Source organism: Elephantulus edwardii, unplaced genomic scaffold (assembly GCF_000299155.1).
Source record: "Elephantulus edwardii isolate Elephantulus edwardi_28Jun2011 unplaced genomic scaffold, EleEdw1.0 scaffold00278, whole genome shotgun sequence".
NCBI lineage: Eukaryota > Metazoa > Chordata > Mammalia > Macroscelidea > Macroscelididae > Elephantulus > Elephantulus edwardii.
The window spans coordinates 2815646-2836562 of record NW_006400028.1 but is presented as its reverse complement, the minus strand read 5'-3'; the positions used below and the strand labels follow the sequence as shown (position 1 = coordinate 2836562).

The window sequence follows — 20917 nt, the reverse complement described above, 5'->3', positions numbered from 1 at the left end:
CCTGAACCCTGCTCTATCATGTGCCATACTCATCATCACAGAAACACTACAGGCCATCACTGAAATCACTGTCTCAATCTCATTCCATCTCACTGGGGTTCTTCCTCTCCTTTGCTCACTCTCCATCTTTCCAAGCATGATGTCTCTTTCCAAGGAATAGCCTCACCTGGCTCCAATTCCAAAGAATAAAAGACGAAGCTTTGCCATCTTTGCTTCCAAGGAGCACTCTGGCTATACCCTTTCTAGGACATGTCTGTTCTTTTAACAGTCCATGTGATATAGGTCCCAGAAAACCAAACCCACTGACATCGTGTGACTTCAACTCCTAGCATTTCTATAGAACAGAACTGCCTCAAAGAGTTTCTGAGGCTATAATCTTTACAGAAGCAGTCCGCCACATTTTTCTCCCTTGGAGCAACTTGCAGGTTAAAATCATAAATGTTTTGGCCCAAAAGGTGAATACAGATGAAAAAAAATCAACTGAAAACATGGCATGAAGGAAAATACTTTTTAAAAGGCTTGGAAGGTTAACTTCCAAGACAAAAAAATCAAGTTTACATTCGTTTTGAAAAAGCTATTTATTTTTTTCAAATATACATTTTTTGGGTTAAGTCAATATGGGTTAGAAAAATTCTACAGAAGAAATAATCTTTATAGACATATATTAGAAATAAGAAAAAACTAACATTTACTTAGATGTGGCTATGGGTCAGAAACATCCAACAGGAGAAAGAATTTTTGTAGACATATAATGGAAATAAGAAAAAGCAAAAAAAAGTGCAAAGACAAAATAACCGTGGCTTGCCTCGCCACACAAAATGGTGACAATCTTTCCTTGTAGCCTACTTTACACGGTTAGTTAGGGTGCCAGAGAGATGGCACACCGACCTTTAGAAGTGGGCCTCCAGTGGACAAGGTAAAGATGGAGCACTGTCAAATATCAGACTAATTCAACTTCAGAAAACAACTGGCCTTGATCTTAAATCCAAAGTCCAGCCTGAGGCCCACTAGCGAGAAATCCAAATTTTAGTATCACATTCATAAAGGCTCTGCCTATTAACACTATTAAGAGCTAATCAATGTAATTAAAGCTAAGCAAACTTCCATCACTAATTCCAGCCTCTCCTGTTTTTCTGCATGCTCCTTTACAGCCTAATGCAAAATGGGATAACTCTGCATTCCCAGACGGAGCTATCCAAAATTCTGTTCAACCCTGCCCTTCTACCTCCCCTGAAACAAGTCAGTCCTTCCAAAGAGGTGAAATTTTTGTCAATGTCTCATGAAAACTAGTTCTAAATGACAATAGAAAAAGGTCATTCAGGAGTAACATCTGGCTTTAAGCCAAAGGACTCTCCTCCCAACCCCACTCCTCCAAGAAGAATGACAATGAATTCCAGGCTACTCCTTCCACCTATTCAAAGATCTCCCACCTAAAAGCTTGAAACAACCAGCACAAGGTGTTGATATGTTACTTGAGGAGGAGAGAGAGATATATATAGTTTTAATAAAACCCCCAAGCACAATTAAACTTGATTAAAAGCTCAGAGAATGCTAAAAGTAGTAATGAGTACAGGAGGCTGCAGAGCAGGAGGTACAGGTGCGCCCTTTCCTGCACTCGGCAAATGTTGTGGAAGGAACAGGCAGACATGACTTCACTTCAGCATTGGAGAAGCAAAGAAATTGCCTTGTCGTCCTAGATTTGTGGCAGACTTGCTTTTGCTTCCAAATCTAAAGAAAAAGAGAAATGAGTTGGAAAAGTTATTCTATACTATAAACACTGGTGAATAAATAGCAACTATAACATTGTTGTTGTTATATGCCTTTGAGTCTCCTGCAACTAACTCATAGAGGTTCTATCTATGTACAACAGCCCTAAACCCTGCACTATCCTGTGCCAATCTCACTGTGTCCGACACCTGCCCCGATTACCCCAGTCACTGAATCAATCCACCTCATAGAGGGTCTTCTACTCCTGTGCTGTCCCTCTACCCTCCCAAGCATGACGTCCTTCTCCAAGGACTGCTCCCTCCTTGTAACATGTCCAAAGTATGTGAGATGAAGCTTCAGAATCCTTGCCTCCAACGAGCAGCCCAATTTAATCCTCTCCAGTATGCACGGATTCGTTTTCTTAGTAGTCCATGGTATATTCAATACTCTTCTCCAGCACCATAGCTCAAAGGCATCAATTTTCCTTTTATCCTCCCTAGTCATTGTCTAGCTCTCTGATGCATAGCAAGTGCTTGCAAAGACCATGGCCTTTATCAGGAGCAACTTAGTCTCCAGAGAGACACCACTGCTCTTCAGTACTTAGAGAGGTCCCTAACAGCAGACTTTCCCATCACAATACGTCTTTTAATTTCCTGGCTACTGGTGTCAAGAGTGTTGACTGTGGAGTCAAGCAAACTAAAGCTGTTAACAATCTCATTCTCTTCACCATCCATCCTGATGTTGCCAACTGGCCCAGTGGTAAGAATCTTTGCCTTCTTCATATTAAGCCTCAATCTATATTGGAGGCTGCAATCCTTGATTTTCTGCAGCAAGCACTTCAGGTCCTCACAGGTTTGAGGTCTTGAACACCAATGAGCGAAGACCAGATGAATTGTGGGAAGATATCAAGAGTATCATCCAGGAAGAGTGCAAAAGGTCATTACAAAGACACAGGAGGAAGAAAAGATCAAAATGGATGTCAGAAGAGACTCTGAATATTGCACTAGAGCACCGAGAAGCCAAAGCAGAGGGAAGAATTCAAGATATTAAAGAGCTGAACAGAAGATTTCAAAAGGCAGTGTGGGAAAAAAAGTAAAATATTACAATGAAATGTGCAAGGAGCTGGAGTCAGAAAAATCAAAAGGGCTGAAATCGCTCAGCATTTCGTAAGCTCAAAGAACTGAAGAATAAATTCAAACCTTGAGTTGCTATACTTAAGGATGGTTTGGGCAGAATATTAAATGACACAGGAAGTAATAAAAGAAGATAGAGTATAGAGTCACTGCACCAAAAGGAATTGGCAGACATAGAAGAATTTCATGAAACAACATATGAGCAAGAGGCTACGGTGATGAAGGAAGAAGTTCAAGCTGCTTTGAAGGAATTGGCAAAAAATAAGGCTCCAGGAATTGATGGCATACCAAATAACATTTCAACTAACAGATACTGCCCTACATGTGCTCAACAAGTTGTGTCAAGAAATCTAGAGGACAACCACTTGGCCAACTGACTTTAAGAGATCTATATTTGTTCCCATTTCAAAGAAAGGTGACCAACAGAGTGTGGAAATTATTGAACAATATCATTGTTATCACATGCAAGCAAGATTCTGCTGAAGATTATCCAAATACGACTGGAACAGAGAACTGCCAGAAGTCCAGGCTGGGTTTAGAAGGGGTCGTGGTAATAGGGATATCGTTGCTGATGTTAGATGGATCTTGTCTGAAAGCAGAGAATACCAGAAGAATGTCTAGCTGTGTTTCGTTGATTATGCAAAGGCATTTGACTGTGTGGATCATAACAAACTCTGGCTGACTCTGAGAAGAATGGGAATCCCAGAACACTTGATTGTGCTAATGCAAAACTTATACTTGGACCAGGAAGCTGTCATCAGAAGAGAGAAAGGAAACACAGCATGGTTCAAAATTGGGAAGGGTGTACTCCAGGGATGTGTCCTGTCTTCATACCTTTTCAACCTATATGCAGAACAGATTATCCGGGAGGCTGGGCTCTATGAGAAGTGCAGCATCAGGACTGGAGGAAGATTCATCAACAATCTGCGTTATGCAGATGATACAACTAAACATTACTTAACCACAAGTAGGAAACTCTAACTCTGAACTACTCTGGAAGGTCACCTAAAACAAGAAAGGTTAATAGTAAAGACCTTTTAAATCTTTTTTAAAATGATCTTCATGGCTTTAGGATTCCTTTTAAAAGTCTAGTTACTACCTAAATCACCAGAGAAGTGCCACCAGCAGTTCTGCCAGAGAAATATGGGCAATATAATCTCCTTCTATGCAATTTCCAGTCCCTGAAAACCTGCTAGAGGGTCACTTACATGTCAGTTCTGATTCAACTGCAATGAGGAAGGAATCACTACTAGCTAAGATCTAGTCCAACTTTTCTTTTCAATAACTTCCAACACGATGATTAGACATCTGAGGAATCAGCCACCTTTTAGTTCCTGTAAAGGCAGGTTCTCCTTACCTGGGAGTGTTCTTGCTGAGGGTGGAGCGGACTCTCTGTGACAGGGAACTAGATGAAGGAGTCTTGAGGAGCTGATGTTCGGGAGTGGTCACAGGCCCCAGTATACTCACTTCAATTAATGTTTAAGAATGTGTTTTAAAAGAGGAGAAAAGATAAAGAACCTGTGTAAGTGGTCAATTTTAAGTGAAATAACCTGTGAAGCATTAAACTCAGGGATCTAGCAAAGTCTCAAGAGATAATTTCCATCAGCATTCTGTAACATATCTTCGAACCATATTAACTGGTTCCTAGCTTAAGACATTTTCTAATTCCAGCCATCACAAATCTACATCAGAATATAAGATTTTACCTATACTAGAATAAGTAACACATTCTCTTGAAAAAGAATTTTCAATAATGAAACAACAGGCCTCAATGGTGGCAATACATATTTGCAAAAGCCTTTTAAAAAATCAAATTGGTAAAACATGTGGAGAGATATAAAAGTATTCTAGTCCTGTAATTCTATAGTCTCACTCCCAGGAGTTTTATCATTAGAATGAAAAAACTAGATAAACATAATGTTGATTGTAATGTTGATTACTTATTAGTTACAAAAAGTTGAAAGAGACCCAACAGAATATATAATTATAGCTTACAGCCATAAAAATTATAACATACAAGTTACACAGAAAGTTCTTCAAAATATACTAAGTGAAAAAAGGACAAATCCTATCATTATTTCTGTATAAAATCATAGGTAAAAAAGGAGAACTTGGAACAATTAAGTTATTAGAATTACATAATTATATACATTTTCCTTTTAGTGTTAAGATTTTCAATATAAATTCAAGTTTTCAAGTTTTTTATTGAAAACTTCAAATTTCAAACAGCCCTAACAAAGGCAGGAAAAAGACATATGCCCCAAACTAGAGTGAGCCCAGTCACATTATTTACAAAGTGCCCATGACGCCTCACCTTTAATATCTGGTGTCTGTGGTGTTGAAAAGGCATTTGAGTTTTCAATGACATGCATGGGCTCAATGTTCTCTTGCTCCACCATCATGAACTGACTCCAGTATTCCAGGGGCAGTGAAAGCAGACGCTCTACCACCTAAAATCACCAAATTTGTTAGCAAACTTCTCAATGTCAGGATTTACCTTCCGGCATTCTCTCTCCATAGAAAATCCTAAGGATTATTCGCAAACAAATCTTAGCGTGTTATACAAATTCCTACCTTGGGTTGATGCTTGATGTCTTGTAACATTGTCACTGGATCTGGGTTGGGCACAGCATGAGCAACTATTGTTGGTCCAAAGACTTTAGCTAGATTGGCAACATCCATTTTGGTGTTTGGACTCTGAGCCACTCTAAGCAAAAGACAATTAAATTTTAAAATGTCTCTTTGACTGAAATACAGACCAAAATATTTCTACAAGACAATTCACTTTTCATGCTCCCTCCAAAGGGAGGAGCCTATACTATCTCCTCCTTTGAAAACTCTCTAACTCCCTGAAACAAGTTTCTGCTGTACTTACCTCTGCAGGTGAATCATGAGGAAAGCTAATGTGTCCCTGTTGGCTTGGGGTAGTTTACCCACTGCCTGGTACATGGCAGCAATGCTGTTGTCCTCATCTGTGATTTCTGTAAAAGAAAACATCAAGGGGCCTCGAAGTCTTTCCCTTGACAGCAGGCTCCCACATTATCGACCACAAAGCTTCATCTATACAGTAAGCCTCCGAAACTTCAGATTAAGTTCATGTCTGCATCAGACTCTAGTTTCATTAACAAGCAGGATCCTGGCCAACAGCTCAATATTAGAAGTCAGAACTTCAAAAAAAATCAGCTCTGCATTTAGGAAAGCAGCTGGCAACTCATGCACTAGAAAGACACATGTAACTGCAGTGATTACAATTACCATTTGTGAAACTTATTTTCAAGCCTACTATGTGCCAACCACTTCTAAATAAAGACTCTGGTACAATGTATATTATATTGAAAGTGCTTAAAGGCTGTATGGCACTCTCTCAAAAAGTTGTAAATAGAGATACCATTTGACCCAGCAATTTCATTATTGGGAATATACCCCAAAGAGACCATAACTGACACCCTAGCAGATATATGCACACCCATGCTTATCGCAGCTTTGTTCCCAAGAGCAAGAAGTTGGAAACAACCTAAGTGCCCATCAACAAATTAATGGATAGAGAAGCTCTGGTATATTCACATAATGGAATACTATGCTGCATTGAAAAACAAGGAACTCACGCAATATTATTCAAAATGGGTGAGCCTGGAGGACATTATGCTGAGTGAAATATCTCAGTCACAAAAGGACAAGTGCTGTACGGTGCCACTATTGTAGAATGGGACTGACATCAGGGTTGGAGTGAGACTGAGAAAAACTGGATAAATTATGTATACTGCATTGAAACAGATGAGGGAGAGAACTGGGTATTATGGTTACAAGAGTCCAGAACGAAGGTTGCATAGTGGAGTGTACTGGGGGCGGGGGAGGGTAGTGGGGCAGATTCTATACCAATGAAATACTTTTTCTTTTACTTTTCAAAGAGGAGAGTGAACTGGGGGGAGGGATGGGCAGGGAGAAAATGCAACAATGAATGTATGGAAATCCAAAATCTCTGTAAACTTTCATCAAAATTAATTTTAAAAAAATTTTTTAAAAGTGAAATAAAGATACTTAAAGTGTAAAAAAAAAACCAAACCAATAGCATAACAAAAACAAAAAAAAAACCCCACATACATCAGGTAGAGATAACCAAGAAAAGGAAAACAGGGCAGGTAAGATGAGGGCTGTTATTTTAGACAAAGTGCTCATGAAAGGGTTTCTAAGGACAAAATACCTTGGAAACAAATCTGGAAAAAAAAATAAAAGAGCAAACTATGCAAATATTTATGGTAAGAGTGTTCCTGGCTAAGTCAACAACAAAATGAAGACTCTAAGAAAGTAGGCTTAGTATGTTCTAAGAATTGCAAGAATCACAGTGTAAATGGAGAGGAAGAAAAGTATATTGAAAAAGAGCATGCTGGAGATGTAACCAGTGGCTGAATCCCACAGGGTCTTGGGCCATTATTAAGGATGGTGGGGTTTACTCTAAGAGTAATGGGGGGGAGGAGTACTAGAAAGTCACTGGAGGATACTTAAGATAGAAGGAATACTATCTAATTTAAATCTTAAAAAGAACCACCCTAACGTCTGTATAAGGAACACACTATAAGAGGCAAAAGTAAAAGCAGAAAATCAGTTAGTAGGTTCATATAGTATTCCAGAGTGAACAATGTTAAAAATGATAACAGGAAGAGTGACAAACATAATATTATTTTATAAGATTGATAACAAGATTAATCAATTAATTAGATATGAGGTGTGAGGAAAAAGGAATGAAAGATGAAATCAAATTCAAAACAGCCTAAAACTTGCCAAAACAAAGAAAACATTTAAAAATAACAAAACTCTATTAATATCTAAAGTAGGAGTACAGTTAAGATAAAAGGAAAAGCATGGTTATTTCCCCATCAAAACTATTTGAGCATTTACTATGTTTCAGGAACTTCTAGATACGGAGATAAAGTAGTAAACAGAAGAAGAGTGAAAGATTCCAGCCATCACAAAACTTATATTCAAGCATTAAGATCTCTCCTTACGTGCTGCTTCCATAAAAGCCTTATTTAGCCGAAAGGTCAGAAGAGGCTCTTTTAGGTTTCGAAGGAAGTCTTTCAAAAAGCTACAAATAGCATGGATGTCATCCACTTTGCGGAGAAGGGGTACAGTTTTCACACGAAGGAATCTCTCTTTCAGCTCTTTTACTGTACGGTCACAGCCCGAGATCCTATATAGGCCTGTCTAGCATCAAAAAAAAAAAACAACTCTATTTAAAAAACTCCTAATTATTAACACAAACAACAAATTTATCCTCTCCTGGAGTTGACTTACTTCAGTCAGTCCTCTCTGCTCAATCTCATTTACACAGTGGACAACAATGGAGGGGATCATTGGAGAAGTCTGGGACACAAAATCTGACAGCATTCCCTGAAAGTAGAGAGTTCAAAATTATTATTATTATTATTATTATTATTATTATTATTATTATTATTATTATTACCACCACTTACATGAGTAGATAAAGACCAAATGTATATAAATTAATCTGCAGACTAATATGTTCTCAGGCTAGAACATCATGGGCACTCTTACAATCCTATTTCTAAAGCACGTGTTATAGGAGACTCTAAATTCTTTTTCCTAACTCCACAGCAAGACTGATTTATGGTCACAAATACCATACTCTTTTATGAACAAGTCTTTACAGAAGAACAGCTTTTTTTTTTCAATTTTATTCTTTTTGTGTATGTACCGTCAAATCAGATCTGACTGGTACAGGAGGAGATTGCCCCTCCTTCTCTGGTAGAGCATCTGGTGGATTCGAACCGTGTACCTTTGGGATTGCAGTACAGCTTCTTGCCACTAGGCCACCAGAGCTCCCCCAGAACAAAAGCTTTATAGCTCTACAACCCTTCTTCAAGAAAAGGCACCAGAGAGCAAGCAATGAGATTACAGCTATGAACTTTTAATCAATGGAAACTAGGTAGATTAACTACATTTTTCACAATTAAAATTTTTGAAGGACTGATTGACAGATTTCAGTATTTCTACAAACTCTACAAAATGCCCAACAAGGCATTATTCTTGGCCCTTTTAATACAGGTAAAGTGTCCTATTAGAACACAAATGATAGGAATGAAGTAACACTGTTGAGGGCAAATTAAAGAAGTTAGTTATTTTCTTCCAACTGCTATTTAATTGATACTTAGCATTAATACAAACATACACTAGTGGATATCATGACCACCAGTAATTTACAGAATAAAATCAAGAGGACTAAGAGGTATATCTACCTAAAATGCTCTAGTGGCCTAGTGTTAAGAAGCTGCTGCACTGCCATCCCCAAGGCACAGGGCTCAAACTCACCAGGTGCTCCACGGGAGATTAAACTACCTCTGAAAACCAGCTGAAGAGTCAGCTATGAATCAGTTCCAACTCGATGGTACACAATAGTATCAACTACTTAAAAGATAACCAATATAGTACTAAAACTAGTGCTTTAATATGTAGATCAGAAATTCCAGAGTGAAATTTCTTTGATTTCAATTTTATAAAATGTGGATGGGAATATATAGGGAAGAAGAGCTATGGGGGAAGGCTAGAGAAATATCTGGAGTTACAGTGTGAATCAATAGCTCTAAGTCATAATCAAAATTAGGACAGTGCTGTAGACAATTAATGTGTCCTTGACTGTATTTATTGGGGAGGATATTAAGAATTTATACTTGATAATCTGCCTTAAACCAATATGGCCTTTAATATAAACAAACTTAAAAAGAGGAAACTCTGGACTTTAACAATCTCATAGCTGATCAGGAAATGAACTTATTTGTAGTAAGACCTCCATGTTTTTTTGTAGATTACAGGAAACTTATTTTTTAAGTCTACATCCATAAATTGTTGTTCTTGTTGTTGTTGTTATGTGCCATCGAGTTCCCTGCGAATCATAGCAACCCTATGTACAACAGCCCTAAACCCTGCTCTATCCTGTGCTATCTCTGACACACTATCCCTATTACCCCAGTCACTGAATCAATTAATCTCATCAAGGGTCTTCCTCTCCTGCTCTGTCCCTCCACCCTCCCAAGCATGACCTCCCTCTCTAAGGACTGGTCCCTCCTTGCAACATGTCCAAGGTATATCATATATAGCTTCAGAATCCTTGCCTCCAAGGAGCAACCTGGTTTCACCCTCTCTGGGGAAAACCTGTTCTTTCTCCTAGCAGTCCATGGTATTTTCTATATTCTTCTCTAGCACCATAGCTCAAAGGGGGGAAATAAACTTTTCTTTTTTGGCACTAATGAGTCAGTATCAGCAGTTATTTTGTTTTGAATTTTTGTTGATCTGGCTTTTAAAATAAACAACTTCTTAGTGAATTTAATTATTTTCAGATCTAACCAACCTAATTTTTGATAGCTTAGTACAGAATACTAATCCTGAAGTACAATGCTGTGAATAACAAGATACTATCCCTATACATAAAAAGAAGATCTGTTAATACAACTATTATTCAAATACATGCACCAACAACTAAAGCCAAAGAAGAGAAACAACTTTTGTAGTCTGAAATAGACTAAACATACAAGCAAGATTCATTAATGACTGGGATGCAAAAGGGGAAAAATAAAGAAGAACTGGTCAGAAATTATAATCTTGGGAATAGAAATAAGGCCAAAGATCAAATTATAGAATTTTATGCAATGATTATTCAGTGCAAATACTTTTTTTAAAGAAACACAAATGACAACTACATACATGAATCTCAACTGAGGAGCTACACAACAATCAGACTGTATCTGTGGAAAGAATCATCGGAGAAGCTCAACACCAGTTGTCAAAACCAACCCAGGTGATAACTGTGGAAGAGACTATCATCTACTCTTGTGCAAGTCCAAATTGAAATTGAAGAAGATGAAAAAAAAAACAAAACAAAACACAGGAACCAAAATACAATCTTGAATCTATCTCATCTTAATTTAAAAATCATCTCAAGAACAGCTCTGAGACATTAAACCCTAATGATCGAAGACTAGATGAATTGTGGGATGAGATCAAAGATATCCATGAAAAAAGCAAAACATAAGTACAAAGGCATAAGAAAAGCCCAAAAAAGATGTCAAAAGAGACCTTGAAAGTTGCACTACAACATGAAAAAGCCAAAACCAAGGAAAAAACTGCCAAATAAAAGAGATGAACAGACGATTTCGAAGAGCAGCTCAAGGGAAAAAAAAGCCAAGTATTATAAAGAAATCAGGTGGCTCTGGTGGCCTAGTGGCAAGAAGCTGTGCTGCAATCCCAGAGGTACACGGTTCAAATCCACCAGATGCTCTGCCGGAGAAGGAGGGGCAATCTCCTCCTGTACCAGTCAGATCTGATTTGACGGTACATATACAAAAAATAATAAAATTTTTAAAAAAGAAAAAGAAACCAGCAAAGAGCCAATGTTGGAGGAAGCTCTGGTGGCCTAGTGGCAAAAAGCTGCACTGCAGTCCCAGAAGTGCACAGTTCAAATCCACCAGATGATCTGCTGGAGAAGGAGGAACAATCTCCTTCTGTACCTGTTAGATCCAATTTGATGGCACACACACACACACACACAATATTAATAAAGATTTTTTAAAAAAATTTTTTAAAAAAAGAGCCAGTGTTGGGAAGGGGCAGGGGGCGGGGGGGGGGGGGGGGGAAGAACTTGCTTGGCATTTCTCAACTTGAAAGAACTGTAAAGCCAATTTCAGCCTTGAGTTGCAACAATGAAGGACACCACAAGCAAAATCAAATCTACAGGAACCAAAATTTGACCTTGAAACTGTCCCACCTGGATTTCAAAACCATCACAGCAACAGATTTGAGACCTTGAACACTAATGAATGAAGACCAGATGAACTATGGGAAGATATTAAGAATATCATCCACAGGAACGTAAAATGTCATTACAAAAACAGGATAAAAAAGAAAAAAAAAAACAGAGGAGGATGTCAGAAAAGACACTACTGCACTAGAGTGCCAAAAAGTCAAAGTAAAGGGGAAAAAAAATCAAGAAGCTAAGAAGCTGAACAGAAGATTTCAAAAGGGCACTGCAGAAAGACAAAGCAAAGTATTATAAGGAAATGTACAAAGACCTGGAGTCAGAAAATCAAAAAGGCTGAACTCACTTGACATTTCTTAAGCTGAAGGAACCGAAGAACAAATTCAAGCCTAGAGTTGCAATACTTAAGGACGCTACGGGCAGAATATTAAATGATCCAGGAAGCATTAAAAGATGAAGTATACAGAGTCACTGTATCAAAAAGAATTGGGTGACACAGAAGAATTTCAAGAAACAACATATGATCAAGAGACAATAGTGATGAAGGAGGAAGTTCAATCTGTTCTGAAGTTACCAGCAAAAAACAAGGCCCCAGGAATTGACAGCATATACCAACTGACATATGGCAACAAAAAAGATGCTGCCCTGGACATGCTCACCAAGTGGTGCCAAAAAAATCTGGAGGACAATTACCTGGCTAATGGATTAGAAGAGATACATGTTTATTACTATCCCCCAAAAAAGGTGATCTGACAGAATGTGAAAATTATTTAAAAAAAAAAATCACTAATATCACACACAAACAAAATTCTGCTAAAGATCATTCAAATCGAACTGGAACAGAAAACTACCAGAAATACAAGCTGGATTTAGAAGAGGCCATGGCAGTAGAGATATTATCACCAATGTCAGATGGATCTTGCCTGAAAGCAAAAGTACCAGAGGAATGTCTATCTGTGCTTTATTGACTATGAGAAGGCATTTGACTGTGTAGATCACAACAAACTGTGGTTAACCTTGAGAATGGGATTCCCAGAACATGTGATTGTGCTCATGTGAAACCCATACTTGGACTGGAGGGCAGTCTTCAGAACAGAGCAAAGAAAACACTGAATGGTTCAAAATTAGGAAAGGAGTGCATCAAGGAAGTGTCCTGTCTCCATACCTTTCCAATCTACACACAGAACATCTACATTTGAGAGGATGAACTTTATGAAGAGGATTAGATTAGAAGAAGCCTCATCAACAACCTGTGTTACACAGATGATATAAACTTGCTTGCCAAAACTGAGGAGGACCTGAAGCACTTGCTGCAGAAGATCAAGGACTGAAGGCTTCAATATGGATTGAAGATCAATATCAAGAAGACAAAGATTCTCCCCAGTGGGCCATTAGTAGCACCATGATAGATGGAGAAACAATTTCAGCTTGCTCAACCCCACAGTCAACACTCGTGGCACCAGCAGTGAGGAAATTAAGACAATTTGCACTGGAGAAGTCTGCTGTCAGGGACCTCTCCAGAGTGCTGAGGAGCAATGATGTCAGGCTAGAGACTAAGGTGTGCCTGATCCAGGCCATGGTCTTCACAATTGCATGCTATGCATCAGAAAGGGGGACAAAGACTAAAGAATTATTGATGCCTTTGAGTTGTGGTATTACAGAAGTCTTGAGCATACCACGGCCCGTCAGGAGAACAGATAGGTCTGTCTTAGAGAGGGTGAAACCAAGTTTCTCCTTGGAGGCAAGGATTTTGAAGCTTTGTCTCACACACTACTTTGGGCTTGTTGCCAGGAGGGACTAGTCCTTGGAGAAGGACATCATGCTTGGAAGACTGGAGGGACAGCACAGTAAAAGAAGACATCAGATGAGATGGATTGACCCGATAACTGGGGCAATGGGATTAGATGTGCTGGAGTCAGTGAGAGTGGCTCAAGATAAGATAGGGCAGGGTTCAGAGCTGTTGTACATAGGCTTGCTAAAAGTCACAGTAAATTGGATGACACATAACAAGAAGTGACACTCATTATTTGAGGAAAGGATATATCATTTACATCATTAATTTTACAACAGAAACAATTAAGCTTCTGAAAGCCTAAAAGAAGTCAGAGCACAAGTTCATCTCCCACAAATCATACCTCTCCGATCTTGACAGGTGTTCCTATCAGGGTGGGAATGCAGGGAAGGGGACAACGGTCCCGACATTCCGGATGAGAGACCACACGACAGTCTCGACACTTCAAGGACAGCTTTCCAAATTTTATCCGCTTTCCACATGGAACACAAGATTCTGGTTTAATAACCTAATGATGAAATGGGAAGGACTTTAGTAGTATGAATCATCAGTAGTCCCTGACTTAGGATGAATTCTGTTATAAAATAAGTTGAAAACATCTTTTGTTTTTTTTAATTTTATTATTATCTTTCATTATTCCATCAATTACATCATCACCAGTGTTCTAACAATAAAGTCTGAGTTATTGGGCTCATGAGCAGTTAAATTTTTTTATATATGAAGAATTAAACATTGCCTAAATTTTCTCATCTTTGCCATTCTTGACATTACCTTTACTGTTATACAACACTATAAATAGTGTTTTAAACAGTAAATCAAAAAACTAAACATGTGAATCAACATCTGAGTCTGATAACAGCCTATTAGGCACAACACTGGTTATGGTACATATTAGTAATGCTGTATAAAAACAACAAAAATGAAGGGTCATTAAATGTGACTCCTTTCAACTGGGTATACCAAAAGTTAGGCATAATCTGTTCAAGATTATTATCAGCAGCAGCTAACATTTATTAAGCACTTAGGATGTGCCAATTCTAAGACCTTTATATAAATTTATGTAAGTAATTTTCACCATAATCACATAATGTGACTTTTGTTTTTGTCATTTAAGCATAAACAGAAGTAAAAGAGATTAGATAACTTACCTGTCACCACTCAGAAGACAGTAGCATAAAGTAAAGGACCTTACTGACAAGGACTCAGAAAAGTCAGATGTTAAATCTGCTACTCACTATCATCTGACTCAAACAAAGCCATTTAACTCCTCTGAGCCTCAGCGGAGCTACCTGATTTTTCCTTTATTCAATTTAGGCTTATTGTTTTTTATTTTGGGTGTTTTGTTTTACCTTTTTTTTTCCTCTTGGGTTTCTTTGGAATAAATCAAATGATACAAAGTTAAAATATTTTTAAAATCTAAGGTGCTATATTCTAACATAAGATGTAAACAGCATGGCTAAAAAGTACAATTATTTCTGAAGAGTGGCTTTCTTTTATCCACACTGAAAGTTACCTAGCTTCTTCCACTAGTGGTTACTCCTGGAAGATGAGAATGGACAGGGAGAAAAGAAAATTGCATATCTACCTTTGCAAAAAAAACCCCATATATATAAATAAATGTAAAACTGCAAACTGCTTTTGGTATATATTATTTCATAATTAAAAATTCCATGTTTTGCCTAAAGACAAAGGAACTGTCGTGGATTTACCGTCTTGGAGACAAAGTCGTGCAAGCGCATCCCTCCATTACTCTGAGGCGTGCCAGCAGTATCTGGCTCAGGTTTGGATTCCAGCTGCCTGCTGCTCAGGGTAGAGTCACTGTTGCAAGGTTGTAAAGTACCTAGAAAACAAGAAAAGTTTTGTATCTTAAATACTGTGCTCTTTTTTAATTTTAATTAATAAACAATCTCCTGTAACTCTAATCAAGAATAAGTATCAACAGTTATGCAAAAAGCAGCATAAAGAAAAATGAAAATTATATACACACTCAAGTTGAAATGTTAAAGGCTAAAAATCCAAAGGTGAAGCATGACACAAACAGTTCTCAGACCTAAATAAGCAGCAGAAAGAAACAACCTAATATCTAATCCCGGTCTCAGGAGGCTTCTAAGACTACCTCCCAATTTTACCAGCTGTTTCACACAGGCAATTTAGCCACAAATGCAACAGACCTGTTTTCCTTCGGCTCCTGGTCCAATATGGAACAGTCTCAATCGTGGACACGGCTTCAATAGGCCCACCATCATTGGGAACAGTTACTGTAGTTTTTGCAACTATAGATTCATTCCCCTGAAACAAAAGTGGCTGTGAGAAGCAAGTAAACATACAGGATCTAATTTCCCCTCTGTTGTTGCATGCCCTTGATTTGGAACCAATTCATAGCTGATCCTCCAGTGGGTCCAGTGGGTTTTCAGAGCTAGTAAATCACACGGAAGGAGACGGCCCAACCTTTTCTCACAGAGTAGCTGGTGATTTTGAACAATGTGCCTTTGGAATTATAGCATTGATTCTTACCAGTATACCACCAGAGTTCCCTAATTTCTTCTCTACTATTTTGCTTAAGAAAAGAAAAAAGACTTGATGAATTTATTAATAAAGCTCAGACTATATAGCCTTCAATATGGAGTACCTCTTAGTATAAAGTAAACAAAAATTCCCCCAATCGGACCAATAAACAACCATGATGGGGTGGGGGTGGGGGGATTAAGTGGATCCATAATCAACTCCCTTGGATCCCTTTGGTCAATATAACATAAAAACATATTATAATGGGTACATCTGTTGCCAAGAACATCTTTAAAGAGTTAAAAGCAAGGATATAATTTTAAAGACCAAGAAGCATCTGCTCCAAGACATGGTATTCCTACTGCTTCACATGCATGTGAAAGCTGGACAGTAAATAAGGAAGATCAAAGAACTGATGTCTTTGAATTGTGCTGCTAGTGAAGAGTATTTGAATATACCATGGACCACCAAAAGAAAAGCTCTGGGAGTCCAGTGGTAAGGAGTTGAGCTGCCAACCCAAAGGCCAACGGTTTGGATCCACCAGCTGCACAGTAAGAGAAAGATGAACAATCTCTTTGTGTGTAATTTACTCTCTCTGAAAACTCACTAGAGGATCAGCTGAGAGTCAATTCCAACTTGATGATACATAACAACAAACAAAGAACAAAGGCCTTGGAAAAGTGCAGCCAGAGTACTTCTTGGAGGCAAGAGTGGTGAGACTTCATCTTACATAACAATGGACATGCTATCAGCACAGGCCAGTCCTTGGAGGGAGCCATCATGCTTGGAAAAGAAGATGGTCAAAGGAGAGCAAGGTCCTCAATGAGATGGATGAACACAGTCCTTACAACATCAGAGACGTGAGGCTAGGGCAGGACTGGGCATGGTATGCCCTGCTGCACACAGGGTTGCTGTGATTCAGAGTTGATTCAACAGCATCTAACAACAGAGTATTCTGGAATGGTTGACAACTTCCTCAATCTTGAATTGAAGCTTAAAGGCTCCAGCTCAAAACACTCAGAAATTGAAATCTCATATTTTAGAATAAAAAATACAGGTCACAGAGGTATACAAGCAAACTACTAAGACTCAAACATAAAGTTGGGCTTTACATAATCAGAGTTATTTCATTATCAATAAAGATACTATTAAAACAGAAAAAGTCTATTTTAAAATGCTGACTAAAGAGAATTTTTTATGCACCAGGCCACTAATCTCCAGAACGTGTTCATGACCATAATTCTCTCAGTGTGAGTAAACTTACCTGGTCTACTGTGGAGCCAATAGAACGAGTTTTCTTTACAGGCCCAGGTGGACCATCAGTAAACTGTCGGCTACTGGAGCGCTAAAGAGGAGAAAAAGACCAACGATTTTAGTGACAAGATGAAGATCTAAAACACAAAAGAAAAAATTATTCCATTAGACAACCTGCATACAAGTCTTAGGGACCAAGATCACCAAAATTAATGTGCTCTCTCTTACTGCCCTTTTCTATATGAAGCTCAAGTTGCCCCAAACCAAAAATGCCTTTGGTGATCTAGAAAAAATGAACAAGACTTGTGGAAATTAAGATGACAACACTTGAAAAAGTAGAACTGTAATCCCATTAAATCTGTGGAGAACACATTATGTAGCATAAACAAGCACGCACAACTAGATCTCTGTATATCCCATTATACACACAGTTCATCTAAAGCTTACATTAGAGCACAAAAGTTCTGCATAAAAATTTATATGACAACTCAAAATAAATCTAAGTATATCTCTTCCACTCCATGAATGAATGGAGAAGCAGCCCAAGATCAGTAAAACAGGACAGAATCCTAGGATTCCCTAATGAGTTACTACCTCAAAGATGATTGATACCAACCCCTACCTCTTAGTATGAACTAATCTGTAATGTGTCTAGCAATGACTAGAGCAGTATGTCAGAAACACAGTATCATTGTAAACTTTCCAACATATTGTTACATTATGTTTAAAAAAAACACACCCCAACCTAATAATCAAAACCAACATACCCTCTTTTGTCTCTTCTTCAGTCTGAAAGTCTTTATCGAAGAATCCCAATCCTGTTGAAAATTAAATTGTATTAATTTTTTCTTTTCTTATATCTCCCTTAAACTTTCTGCAAATTTACTGTTAACTTTAAAGACATCTTGGAGTCTTGGTAGCATAGTGTGTTATCTTGAGCTACTAACTGAAAGACTGGCAGTTTGAATCCAGCAGCCACTCTGAAGGAGAAAGATGGGCAGTCTTTCCTTTAAAGATTTATACCTTTGGAAATCCAATTGAGAATAGCCATGAGTAGGAACTGACTTCTCGGCAGTGAGTTCTTAACTTACAATTTGGAAAAAGATGAGAAGGAAGAATTCTCAACTGCTGTAGCCATGCAACTATAGTAAGTTAACATACTTTCTTTCAAAAATTGAAGCTATTATAATAGAATCACGAATCAATACCACAGAGGCAAGGAAAGGTTAAAGAATCAACCTCTGTTGTGATTACACCTGCAGCATGGTCCTTTATTTCTGATTATTTTTGTAATTAGTTTTAGAACTTACAGAATGTTAGGCACTATACTGATCTTATTAGATGTGATTCTTGCCCTCAAGGGATTGCTACAATCTAACAAGATGGTCTGTACAAAGTTGCCACTTAAAACAACTCTAGTTTAAGTTTTATGTTTCTCAACCATTCCTATTTCTTGGGCCCTAAAAATAGATGTTCCCCACTGAAGAATTTTCTGTTACTATGGACTTTTTTCCTGACTTTTTAAAAAAATTGATATTTTAATTAAATTTTATAGAGAACTTGGATTTCCATTCATTCATTGTTGCACATTTTCCTCCCTGCCCACCCCACACCTCCCCATTTTTCTCTTAAAAAAAATATAAAATAAAATGTCTTTCATTGTTGTACAACTCCTCACACCCACCCCAGTCTACTTTACTATGTACCTCTTATTCTGGACTGTTGTCATGCAAATAATACCTAATCATATATTCCTTTTAGGTAGTTCTTTCCCTCATCTGTTTCAATGACGTGTACCTCATTTATCCCCTCTTTTCTTAGTTTTCCCCAACCTCAATGTAACAGTGACACCATGCAGTATTTGTCCTTTTGTGACAGATATTTCGCTCAGCATATTGTCCCCCAGGGTCACCAATTTTGTATAATATTTCATGAGTTCCTTGTTTTTCAGTGCTGCGTAGTATTTCATTGTGTGAAGATACCACAGCTTCTCTATCCATTCATTTGCTGATGGGCACTTGGGTTGCTTCCATCTCTTTGCTACTGTGAACAACACAGCAATAAACATGGGTGTGCATATATCTGCTTGGGTGGCACATTACTATGGTCTTGATTCACCTCACTCATTTTAACCATTTACAATCACTTTTAACACCTACTTTTGACTTACTTACCTTTGATAATCCCTGAAAGTATTAAAAAATAGAAGTTGTGTTTATTGAGTTGTAACTTAGCTAATTAAGTGTAACATTCCTACTTCATGACTAAAGTGACTCTGGTGATGCAGGCTGTAAAGAGCTATATTGCTAACCTCTCTGGTACTTCAAATCTACCAGCTTCTCAACAGGAAAAAAGATGAGTAATCTCCTCCTGTGTGATTTATAGCCTCTAAAATTTCTCCGGATGGTCAGCTATGATTTGGTTCCAACTCGACGGCAATGAGAGATAGAGAAACAATTCATGGCTAAGTGCTCTGGATACTGATTGGTTGGTTTAATTTCAATTACAATGGATATTACATCATAGATCTAGCTCTGAAACAAATTAATATGTCCTAGCTTTATCATACATTTCAAAGTTACTCATATCACACTTGATTTAAAAAAGGTGAAGTCTAATTTTTATATCTATAAAATTGCAATTATTTCCATAGTCAAACAACAAATTTAGACAGAAAATGCTGGCCACTTAGCATCTGGCTGCTACTTATTTTTCTATTATTAGAAAAACCAACCATCAAAAACCTCCACTAATTTATTGTTTTATTTTCTAGCTAGGGAGTTCTGGTGGTTTAGTGAGATAGCATCGCACTTCCAATGCAAAAGTACACAGTTCAAATCCACCAGCTGCTCTGCGGGAGAAAGATGGGCAATCAACTCCTGTGCTATTTGCTATCTCTGAAAACTCGTTGGAGGCTCATCTATGGTTTGGTTCCAACTTGATGGTACACACAACTGTATTTGTTAGCTTTCAGTCAGAAATAGGAAAGATACACAAACCAATGAACCAGTAGAGTCTTAATTATCTAGAGCTGCCATAACAAATATCTGAAGTAAATGGCTTTACCAGACAAAAATTTCTTAGACAATTTAGGAACACAAAGTTCAAGTTCAAGCTCAAGATTAAGATTTTCTCTCTCAAGAACCCTAACTCCCTGGCAAAAAGCTGCACTGCAATCCCAGAGGTGAGTGGTTGGAATCCACCAGGTGCTCTGCTGGAGAAGCAGGGACAATCTCCTCCTGTACCAGTCAGGTCCAATTTGACAGTACACACACAAAAAAAATTTTTTTTAAACCCCTAAGTCAAAAACAAAACAACAACAACAAAAAAAACCCGCAAACCCCTAAGTCCAAAAGATGTACTCTGCTCAGATCTCTTCTTTCTTGGTGGTACTGTGATCCCTCTCTCCAGTTCCATTATATCTCTTTTTATCTAAGATAAAAGGTGATGGAGGCTATATCCCAGGGGAAAAGAGGCCCACACTCTTTTTCTTTAGAGAGGGTCATAACCTGAGTAAGGGTAAAATTACGTACATGCTCAGGGGTAAGTGTTTAAAAAAACTCTTCAGCTGTCTACCTAACACTTTACTCTATCAGTAAACCTCAATCCAAAAGTGCTCAGCTTTCTAACTCTAGTTCCTGGGTTCTAGCTCCATCAAGTGCCTGGAGGCCTCCCACTCCACCAAGGCTCCTACACCACATTGCATTGGTCACCACATTCTGCTGCCATCGTTTCTCTGCTGCTCCTGCCCAATGTATG

At 38.1% G+C, this 20917-nt stretch overlaps 1 protein-coding gene across 1 annotated transcript in view; it reads right to left on the bottom strand.

The window, feature by feature from the left end:
• Nucleotides 1-1570: 1570 nt before the first annotated feature.
• The window catches only part of RACGAP1 (Rac GTPase activating protein 1), a 32402-nt gene continuing 13055 nt past the window's right edge, over nt 1571-20917 (bottom strand). The window contains exons 5-16 of the mRNA XM_006900249.1: nt 17926-17976; nt 17169-17249; nt 15571-15688; nt 15109-15239; nt 13743-13907; nt 8133-8228; nt 7844-8042; nt 5716-5821; nt 5415-5547; nt 5155-5290; nt 4198-4306; nt 1571-1728 (exon numbers count right to left, since the gene is read on the bottom strand). Of these exons, the coding sequence (XP_006900311.1) occupies nt 1653-1728; nt 4198-4306; nt 5155-5290; nt 5415-5547; nt 5716-5821; nt 7844-8042; nt 8133-8228; nt 13743-13907; nt 15109-15239; nt 15571-15688; nt 17169-17249; nt 17926-17976 (1401 nt within the window). The 3' untranslated portion in view covers nt 1571-1652. The remainder of the gene's footprint in view (nt 1729-4197; nt 4307-5154; nt 5291-5414; nt 5548-5715; nt 5822-7843; nt 8043-8132; nt 8229-13742; nt 13908-15108; nt 15240-15570; nt 15689-17168; nt 17250-17925; nt 17977-20917) is intronic.